We start from the raw sequence: 10,626 nt of genomic DNA, 5'->3' as shown, positions 1-10,626 counted from the left end.
TTTTCATATGAATTCCTGTATTGTCGTTTCCAGGTCTGAGAAGAATGCTGCTGGTAATTTAATGGGTATTGCATGAAATCTGTAGATTGCCTTTGGTAGGATGGACACCGTAACAATGTTGATTCTTTCATTCCATGAGTATGGAATATCTTTCCATTTGTGTCATCTTTGGTTTCTTTGAGCAGTGTTTTGTAGTTTTCGTTGTAAAGGTCTTTCACATCTCTGGTTAGGAAGATGCCAAGGTATTTCATTTTTTGTATGTGGCTGTTGTGGATGGGGTTGTGCTTTTTATTTGTTTGTTTTTGTTGGTGTATAGAAACGCAACTGTCGCCGGGCTCAGTGGCTCAGCCTGTCATCCCGCGCCGTTGGGAGGCTGAGGCGAGTGAATTGCCTGAGCCCGCGGGTTCGAGACCCGCCTGGGCAACTTGGCGAGACCTCATCTCTACAATAAATTAAAAGAAACAGAAAAATTAACCGGGCGTGGTGGCGCGCGCCTGTAATTCCGGCTACTCGGGAGGCGGAGGCGGAAGGATCGCCGGAGCCCAGCGGGTCGAGGCTGCGGGGGCCGGGAGCGGCCCCTGCCCTCCGGTCTGGGCGACGAGGGAGACTCCGACTCAAAAAAGAAAGAAAGAAACGCAACTGTCTTTTGCGCATTTCTTTCATGCCCTGAGATTTTTGCCAAAGTCCTTTATCAGTGCAAGGAGGTTTCTGACGGATTTTCTTGGGTTTTCAAGGTATAGAATCATGTCTGCAAGGAGGGGTAACTTGACTTCCTCTTTTCCCGTTTGGATACCCCTGATCTCCTTCTCTTGTCTGATTGCTCTGGCCAGGACTTCCAAAACTTTGCCGAAAAGGAGGAGTAAGCGTGGGCACCCTTGTCTGTTCTGGTTTTCAGGGAAGTGGTGCCAGTTTCTGTCTGTTTTGCGGTGTGCCGGCTGTGGGTTTCTCGTAGATGGGAGCCGCCCCGCCCGCGCGCAGGATGGTCTGCTGTTCGCGGGGCCTTCCTGGGAAGTGGTTGAAAGCAGCTGAACCTCAAAATAAATTTCTTTTCCTTTCTTTTCTTTTTTTGAGTTGGAGTCTCACGCTGTTGCCCAGACTGGAGTGCAGTGGCCGCTCCCGGCCGCCGCAGCCTCGACCTGCTGGGTTCCAGTGATCCTTCCGCCTCAGCCTTCCGAGTAGCTGGAACTACAGGCATGCGCTACCATGCCCGGCTAATTTTTTGATTTATTGTAGGGATGAGGTCTCTCCAAGTTGCCCAGGTGGGCCTCGAACCCGCGGGCTCAGGCAATCCACTCACCTCTGCCTCCCTAAGCACGGGATTACAGGCTGAGCCACTGAGCCTGGCTAAAATAAATTTTTAAAAATCGTAAGACTATGAGAAAAAGCACAATTAGCAAAAAGTCAGTAGAAACAAGCATCAGCATCACACTAGCAAAAGCTTCAGTTACTGCAGTGATCAGATGCAGAATATTAATATTTATTATTTTTGAAGAAATAAAAGGGGATAAAAAGTAGTTTATCCTCGAACAACAAGGTTTGAACCGTTTATACGTGGACTTTTTTCTGCCTCTACCTTACCTGAGGCAGCAAAACAAGCCACTCCTCTTCTTTCTCCTTCTCAGCATACTCCGTGTGTAGACAAACTTCATCATGATGATCTATTTCCACCTAATGAATAGTAAATATATTTTTTTTTTCTTATGATTTTCTTAACAACATTTTCTTTTCTCTAGTTTAATTTTTTTTTTTTTGAGTCAGCGTCTCACTTTGTCTACCATGCTGGAGTGCAGTAGCACAATCACGGCTACCTGCTGGGTTCAGGTGATCCTTCTACCTCAGCCTTCCAAGTAGCTGGAACCACAGGCATGTACTATCAGGCCTGGCTGATTTTTTGATTTATCGTAGAAATGAGGTCTTGCCATGTTGTCGAACCTCAGGGCTCAGGCAGTTCTGTCGCCTCGGCCTCTCCAAGTGCTGGTGTTATAAGTGTAAGCCACTGTGCCCAGTGGCTCATGCTTATAATCCCAGCACTTTAGGAGGTGGAGGCGAGAGGATTGCCTGAGTCCAGGGATTCGGGACCAGCCTGGGCAACTTGGCGAGACCTTGTCTTTACAATAAATTTTTTTAAAAATTTAGCAGGGCATGATGGTACACACCTGTAGTTCCAGCTATATGGAAGGCTGACTTGGAAAAATTGCCTGAGCACAGCAGGTTGAGGCCACAGTGGCCACTGCACTCCAGCCTGGGCGACAGAGTGAGACTCCGACTCAAAAAAAAAACAAAACCAGTATAAAGTACTTATAAAAAATATAAGTAAATTGACTGTGTTATTGGTAAGGCTTCTGGTCAGCAGCAGGCTATAGTAAGTTTTGGAGGAGTTAAAAGTTGTAGATTTTTGACTGTGTTGGGATTGGTGCTCCTAACCCCCTGCATTGTTCAAGGGTCAGCTGTGTTAGTAAGGAATAAGATACTACCCAAAATAGCCAGGAATTGGTATGATCTCACATATGTGGAATTTTTATAAGTCGATCTAGTAGAAGTAGAGAGTAGAGCCACAGGCTGAAGGTCGAGGTAGGGGAGCAGGGAAAAAGGGGATGTTGGTAAGGGTAGAGGCTCAGTTAGACGGAAGGACCGGTTCTGGTGATCTGCTACACAGCGTGGCAACTCTAGTCAATAATAATGTATATTTCCAAATAGCTAAAAGAATGGATTTTAAATATCCTCAGTTCAGAGAAATGATAAGTATTTAAGATGATGGATATATTTATTAGCCTAATTTGATCATTTCTCAACGAATACATATCTTGAAAGATCACCCGATACCCCATAAATATTGAGAAGAAATAGGAATTTACAGATCCCTACAGATAATACATGGATAATCAAATAACTGGGGAAGGAGGGGGAAGGTTTCTTCCCTATGATGAAGTGCCAAGCACTGACTGTGAGATGTCAGGGAGGAGGGCTGGTGTCGGAAAATGGCCCAGATGACTCCCACAAACACAGGGAATCAGAAGAGCACATTGCAGGACACATACGAAATGGAACTGAGCACAAAGTGGAAGTAAACTGTATTGTTAGGAACGTATGCATGTGATGTGATATAACTAAAAATAATAGACATAATTACATATGAGAGTGGTTGCTCAGAAGGCTTACAGATATTGATAATACTCTAATTTCTTTAGTTGTTTTAGGTTGCAGAAATTCTCGTTTCATTCTTAGCTTATACATCTTTTAAAATATAAAATATTTTATAATATAAAAGTGAGCGTAAAAAGGAATTACGAAGAACTGTAGACTGTATATTAATTCCTAGTCTTAAATTTGGGCCATGAGTCATTGCATTACATGGGCACTCACATAAATACAACATAGTTTTGTTTTAGTAAAATGTTGGCTGTTGGTTTTTAGTAAAAATGGCTGTTGGTTATTAGCAAATAACAGATACTGTTTTCAATCTCACAAAAAAATTTTTACTACTTTCTTAGGGAAAGAGTTAATAAACATTAAGCACAAAATACTGCTGGAAAGATTTACAAAATGTAAGTTTCTGGGTTGGCAGGATTAAAAGCCTTTTAATTTTCATTAGCTAACCCTTTGTCCTTTTAATGTTTTATCATTTGATGTATTTTAATTAAAATTTTATATGTATAATTAAAATAATTTTAATCACATGAGACATTTTGAAAAATTCAGAAATATAATCTTCATGTTATCTGCCTTAGTAATCTTACATTAAAACTATTAATAGGTGATACAGAGCAGCCTTTAACATGGGTAAACATGGAAGCAGATATTTTGTAGAGCTTTTTACTCTGATTTTGTAATCCTGTGCTTAATGCCATTGTTAATTTTCTCTCCACTTTATCTTCTGAGACTTTGAGCCTGTTGATTGTAATTTTGCCAATTGTAGCACCTTGATACATGTCCAGAACAATTCTCTGAGGTACCATATTCAACGTGTTTGTTCACAGATACCTTGGACAGAACTCTAGGAGACAAACGGCATCTTGTGACTGTGGAAGTGGAAGCAAGGCCAGCTGAAACACCATCTGTTACGCCAGTGATCGAGTTTGCCGGAAGTGTCGGTGAAGATCTTTTGAAGGTCTCCCAAGAGGCCATTGAAAATGGAATTCACAGCGCATGCCTCCAAGGTAAGGGGTTGCTCACATAAGGGTGAGCGTTGAGTGTCAGACTCGATTGTTTAATCACAGCTCATAATACAGATTATTCAGTCTTTCTCCTTAGTGTTTTTTTCCTGTTTCTTTGCACTCCTCAGTTACTCCTTACTACATATTAAGTCATAGCACAATACAACTTTTTTCCTTGCCTAGGACCATTGCTCGGATCCCCAATTCAAGATGTGGCAATTACATTACATTCCCTGATAATTCATCCTGGTACCTCCACAACTATGATTTCCGCATGTGTCTCAAGATGCGTACAAAAGGTATGGAACTATCCTACTTCTTCCTGATTGCTTTAAGGAGACTTTCTCAAATGTAGTACCATGGGCCTTCCATATAGCTGTGCGTACAGAGCCTTACTTTGTATCTTTGCCTCCTGAACCTTGTGGTCAGCAAGTGTTCTTAATCATAGAGAATCTTTGATTTCTTAATCACCAGGTTTGAAAAAAGTCTAAGAATTTCTTTTGAAAGAAATCTTAGAAATTATAGTGTAACATGGATTGCTATTGAAATGTCCTCTGATTTTAGCAAAGAGGCAAGTTTCCTTAAGTAGCATATCTGCTATACCAGATAAACAGCCATTAGAGGCAAGCTTGGTAAGTTTGAGTAGAGGACAGATGTGGGGTTAGCTTGACCCAAGAGGGACTATAATGTAGAGGACATTGAAGATCTAATGTTTGTTCCAATTTCGGAGTTTACATTTATTCAAATAAGAGTGTTTTGACCAAGGTCCACTGACACCAGATTAGTCTCACTGAGCAGCAGACTTAGAGTAAGTACCTTCCCTTCTCAAAGCATCAAGCAATGTGGTTACCTTTGTATGGTTACCTGGGGCGAGGTATGTCTTTGAGTATCACAAATCCTCTGCTTCCTGCTACAGTAACCTACCAGAGCTGGATTAATTCCAGGAGTATAGTGTGCTGTTTCCAGGCATTCTTCTCAGCATTGAACTACTCAAGTTTTATAGGTGATTGATTTTGCATTATAACATTTGCTTTTATAACCATTTCCAATACTTGAACTGTGTTTGAGACCTAATTATCTCTAGTTTTATTTTAATCCACAATTATTAAGTTAATTTAAATACTCCCAGCCCCTGACTTGATAAGCCTGAACTTAATCTCTCTTACATAGGAGTTAAATTCATACTTCTTTTTCTTTTTTCTTGAGTTGGAATCTCACTCTGTCACTCAGGCTGGAGTGCAGTAGCATGCTCACAGCCACCACAGCCTTGACCTGCTGGGCTCAAGCGATCCTTCCGCCTCAGCCTTCCAAATAGCTGGAACTACAGGCACATGCCACCACACCCTGCTAATTTTTTGATTTACCGTGGAGATGAAGTCTCGCCAATTTGCCCAGGCTAACCCTAACCCTAACCCTATCCCTAACAATCCTCTCACCTCGGCATCCCAAAGTGCTAAGATTATAGGCATGAGCCACCATACCCGGCCCAAAATTCATACTTCCTAAAAGGCTTTTTTATTTAAAAAAACAAAAAACAAAAAACCTATGCTTTGAAAAAATAAATTATTTGAATATTGTTTACCTAAGAGTGCAGTTAGAAGTATCTCCCACAAAGGAGTCATGATTATATTGTCAAGAAAATTCACTTTCAGATTTTTATTTCTTCCAAATTTGGTTTTAACATTGAAATAGTGGTAATCCAAAAACATGTTTCTAAATTAACCCTGAGCCCCAATATATTGGCCTCTCCTTCAAAAAGTAATATGCTTTCTAAAAATAAAATCTGTATGTATTTCTGAGTGGATTAGCCTTTTTAATTAGATTGTCCTAGAGATCAAGAATTAGCTTTGTGGAGGCTTACATTTAGTCTTTAGCTTTTAGTTCACTACTTTAAATAAAATCCTCCTGATGAAAGTACTTCTGCCCTTGTTAAACATCACCTAGTGGGAAAGCTCCTTCTGTCTGCTTAGGGAAGTTAATGGTGCTTCCTGTATTTATTGAGTCGTTTATGTAGTGCTTATACCTCTGGGCTCTGAGAAGGACGCAAATAGGATATTTTCTCTACCTAAAGTAGCCTGTGATTTAATAAGATACAGCCAAGTAGCCAAGGTATTAGATAAAATGGGCCAAATGCCATAAGAGCTGGGAAGCAGGGAACTGGAGAGGATTCTTGGAAAGAAATTAGTCTTTGAGCTGTGGTGGTGTTGGAAGATTTAAGTATGGTGGCGGGCTTTCCAGACAGAGATGAGGGGCTCCTTTTAGCTGCAGTGTCAGCTGAAGGCAAGGGAGCAGTGAAAAATGGTGCTGGAAAAGTAAAATGGAGTCAGACTGTAGAGAAACCTTGAAGAACTACATTAAGGAGCTTGAACTTTGTTCTGAGAACAATGGAGAGTAATTCAGAGTTTTTGAAGAGGGAAATGTAATCAGTGGATCACGGAAGCTATTAGAGTGGGGAAGAGACAGGTAGGACAGGGAATGGACTAGCTGTGAGCTAGGGTGTCAGTACTAGGAGTGGAGACCTTCCAGCATACCGGAGAAAAGAAAGTGAACGCTGCCTGTCCAAGTGGTCTGGAGGCTAGGGATGCCATCTGCAGCAACAGGGAAAAGCAGGGCAGAGTGCTCGGGGGAGAAAATGATGCGCTCACTTGAGGGCATCTTGGGGAGCTGTGGGATATTCAGACGCCATCCTGAAGCAGGCCAGCGGAATACAAGACTGGTGCCAAGATTGCACTGGGCAGGATTTAGATTCGTTTTTGAGGAGGCCACGTAGGTGCCTTCGAAGCTCTGCAGTTAGGTGACGTTGACAAAGAAAAGATTGTGAATAAAGAGGACCAAGAGCAGCTCCCTGAGTACAGCAGATTCTACACACACAGAGTTCAGTCCTTGCTTTCACTGTAGCATTTCTCCTAATTTCTACCTTCTCCCACTCTTTTTTATTCTGAAAGACATTTTCACTTTCCGTATTCTTTATGTGCATGTTCTTGGGCTTTGAAGTCTAAGACTCTAAACAGTTACGCAAAGATGGGTTTGTTTAAATGTGTGTCTACCACCATATTTCATTACATTTTTCTTTTTCTTTTTTTAAAGCTCTCCCCTTTATTTCCCTTCCTTTATTGCCTTCTCTGGCATGTGGCATGGACTGTACCTGTAGACATCAGGAACAGAAACATGAGGTTTAAATATGAAGAAACAAGTCTTTGATTGAAAGGGGAAGACTGTTTTCTTCTGTGACTGGCCACATGTTCACAGGCGCTGTGTCTATCAAGCTTCACTCAACACCCCCTTGTAAAACACCATTCGAGAGGTCTGGACGTATTATTATCATGCATGTACAGGCAAATAGTGAAGTTCTTGACTTTTTATAAAGTGTTAACTTTATAGAGAGATTTAAACTAAGCTTATGTCTTTTTGTTAGAGCCCTAGGCATAAGGGCTTATGGACAGTATTGAAGTTTTTATATATGAAAGCGTGGTTAACAGTCTTTCATTTCTCTAGGCTCTGAAGAAAGCCGATAAGCAAGTTTTAGAGCCTCTGATGAATCTCGAGGTTACAGTAACTAGAGATTATCTCAGCCCTGTCCTGGCAGATCTGGCACAAAGAAGAGGGAGCATTCAGGAAATCCAGACTCGTCAGGACAACAGAGTTGTTATTGGATTTGTTCCTTTAGCAGAAATTATGGTAGGTACTTTGTGACTGAAAAGTATATATTCTGTTTTGAGTTCAGGGGGTTACATATGGCAAGTGAAAATGGACTATCAATAATCTGAAAGAAGCATCAGATTTTCTTTGGTTTAGAGAATACATGTTAAATTTCAACCACCAGGAACAGGCTTGAATTAAAATTATTGAGGAAATGCAAGGCATTCAGGGGGTCATTTTCAGTTCTAGAACCACAAGCCTGAGGTGTCCAGCTCCAAAAGGTGGCACCGATCTAAGTGACCCCCCTCCTAGCACTTATCTTACTTCTTCCATTATCAGTTTTAAGGTAAGCATCATTCTTCTCTCCCTTCAGCCTCTTCTGCTCCAGGGTACCAGCACAGTTAGTAGCAAGGATATCTTAGTGTCAAATACCAAGACCACAGAATACATCTGCAACATACTGGCACTACTCCAAAATATTTTTATATTTGATTTCTCTGGGGAAAAAAAGACTAAGTGGTCTTTTGAGGGAAGTGATATGGCCAGGCCACGAGTGACATTACTTTTTTCTATTAATAGTAAAAAGATAATCAACAGGAAGAGAAGGTTGAGGCTTACATTTGATGAGATAAATGACTAAATTTTTTTGACTAGGGTTATTCAACTGTGCTTCGAACACTCACATCAGGCTCAGCTACTTTCGCCTTAGAACTATCTACTTACCAAGCCATGAATCCTCAAGACCAGAGTACACTGCTCAGCCGGAGAAGGGGCTTGGCCTAAACGTTTTAGGTCCTTGGAGAGGAATTCAGGAGCACCTGCCTACTTTATTTTCATTAAGGACGATTTTTATTGCTTTATTTGTTGGGTAAATAAATTACTGTTTCAGTACATTCAAAGACCTAGATTGAAGATGTGACTGGAAAACTGACAGTAGCACTGGAAGCACCCATTTTAATTCAAATAATGAGAAATGTATTTTGATGTTCTGGACAGATGTACCCGAATCATGTTCATCTGTGAAGTTATTACTTTTGGCAGTAAAGAGTCAACCTTGGCAGTAAAGACTCAACCTTTGGAAGGTTTTGTTTCCTTTGTTTTTTAAGCTTCTCTCACAAGAAAGATGCCAATCTTCTATATGTAATGTAAAATAGGACAGAGGTTGGTTCAATCAATAAAAATATTTTATTCAAAAAACAGTCTATCTTAATTTACATGATTTCATAATCAAGTTGATTGTAGTACAGATTGCTGTGGCCTTTTCCTATGCTTGTTTCGCCTCATTTTTACGTTTAGTCCTCGTGGCCACAATATCCAGTAAAAAGAGGTTGTGCACTTATTCCACGTCTGCAGACAGATAACATATGAATGAAAGAAGATAAAGGTATTTTAGGTTGACATACCTCATCTGCCATCTTAAAGAACTTGGTAGATTAAATCAGAATCACTAAATCACAACAGTAATTAATGAAAAAGGCAAAAAATCAATTGTTAAAGGGATTCAAGATGTAGTACTACATATACATCACATCAAAATTGTATATATCTATAAAAACAGTCATAAGTCCAAATGTATTATCTTATAGGTAATTATTCTCTTACCTACAAAAAATAAGTCCCAGTTTCTTCCTAAATTACTGCTTCTTAGGTAACATAAATTTCTATCACAGCAAAAAAACCTCAAGAAGCTAGCCAACCCCGAATAAATGAAAAACCACGCCGGCCTTCATGGTATGCCCGCCCGCCCGCTTGAGAAGTAAGCGTCTCTGACCTGACCATTCTGCAGCGGTGCCTCGTTAGTCGGTCATAGGCATCATCCACATTTCTGACATCTCTGGGACTCCAGAGTCTCTCACCAACGGCGCTTGCCCGAGGCCTGAAATTTAAGCCACACATTTCCCAGAGCGGTTTAAATTCATGTTCTTAAAAATAAGGATCTGAATCAGATGCTTGGAGGAAGTCCTAGTGCTTTCCCGCTTGGATGGAGAAAGCAAGCCAAGGCCCCTTCATTCTGAATTCCGATGTGATCATGGAGATTCCTACCATAATCTTGGCGTGAGGTTGGTTGCGTCCACATACTCTCCCCACAGACAGGCTTCTCCGCCGATGACAAGTTTTTTCTGTTCCTCAGGACCTACGTTAAGATAATGGAATTGACATCAGTTAAGCAGCTGCAGCTCAAGGCTTGCACGCAGAGGCAGTATTGATTTGTCCTGCGTGGGAGATGTTCACGGTTGTGGCATACGAAGATGGCCAACTTTATTCCCACCCCGGCCCGTGGCTCTCGGTGCATGTTAGCATTGTTGGCTAATGCGATGGGCCAGTATCAAGGACACTTTTATTCTGGTGTCACACAAGCTCATTTGGACACTGGAAACCGCTCCCTCTACTGCTCCCCTGTGCCGCCTCCCCCCGCCCCCATTGCTTGCTAGTAGGGTACCAGAAAATACAAGTGGAGTGCTAGTTTCTTCTGCAATGGACTGTGGCTGGCATGCCTGCCTTTAATTTCTTGGCATTTAACAATAAAAACTGAGTAGCTAATACTGTTTTTCACAGTAATTATGGCATGCTGATCCTCATAAAATGCATTCTAGAGAAAATTCTATCAATTCTCATATATCTACCATTTTTGAAACTTTTTTTAAGCAGCAAAATCATTTTTCAAAGGAAATTTTATACTAAAGACTGGTAGACAAAACTGGACAATGTAGAACTGTTTTGTTTGTTTTCTTGTTTTGTTTTGAGTTGGAGTCTCACTCTGTCGCCCAGGCTGGAGCGCAGTGGCCGCTCCCAGCCACCGCAGCCTTGACCCGCTGGGCTCTGGCGATCCTTC

General features: G+C 41.3%; 2 protein-coding genes across 2 annotated transcripts in view; one reads left to right on the top strand and one right to left on the bottom strand.

The window, feature by feature from the left end:
- The first annotated feature begins 2,923 nt into the window (after positions 1–2,923).
- Positions 2,924–8,990, top strand: LOC103263253 (ribosome-releasing factor 2, mitochondrial-like). The gene is made up of 5 exons (XM_008060949.1): positions 2,924–3,064; positions 3,917–4,157; positions 4,338–4,453; positions 7,650–7,832; positions 8,448–8,990. The coding sequence occupies exons 1-5, from the start codon at positions 2,924–2,926 to the stop codon at positions 8,574–8,576; spliced, it is 810 nt and encodes a 269-aa protein (XP_008059140.1). The 3' UTR covers positions 8,577–8,990.
- HEXB (hexosaminidase subunit beta) overlaps positions 8,960–10,626 on the bottom strand; it is a 10,382-nt gene continuing 8,715 nt past the window's right edge. Inside the window, exons 7-9 of the mRNA XM_021713850.1 lie at positions 9,837–9,927; positions 9,565–9,669; positions 8,960–9,140 (exon numbers count right to left, since the gene is read on the bottom strand). Coding sequence (XP_021569525.1) covers positions 9,086–9,140; positions 9,565–9,669; positions 9,837–9,927 — 251 coding nt within the window. The 3' untranslated portion in view covers positions 8,960–9,085. The remainder of the gene's footprint in view (positions 9,141–9,564; positions 9,670–9,836; positions 9,928–10,626) is intronic.

Source organism: Carlito syrichta, unplaced genomic scaffold (genome assembly GCF_000164805.1).
Source record: "Carlito syrichta isolate Samal-C Ts95f unplaced genomic scaffold, Tarsius_syrichta-2.0.1 Scaffold93671, whole genome shotgun sequence".
In the NCBI taxonomy this organism is placed as follows: Eukaryota; Metazoa; Chordata; class Mammalia; order Primates; family Tarsiidae; genus Carlito; species Carlito syrichta.
The sequence above is the reverse complement of the archived record's forward strand: the minus strand, read 5'-3'. Positions and strand labels throughout refer to the sequence as shown.

Excerpts from the sequence above, each read along its gene's own strand:
- LOC103263253 (XM_008060949.1), top strand. The coding sequence starts at position 2,924 with ATGAAGTGCCAAGCACTGACTGTGAGATGTCAGGGAGGAGGGCTGGTG. Across the intron at positions 4,454-7,649 it reads TCTCAAGATGCGTACAAAAG|GCTCTGAAGAAAGCCGATAA; the intron begins GTATGGAACTAT and ends TCATTTCTCTAG. Across the intron at positions 7,833-8,447 it reads TTCCTTTAGCAGAAATTATG|GGTTATTCAACTGTGCTTCG; the intron begins GTAGGTACTTTG and ends TTTTTTGACTAG.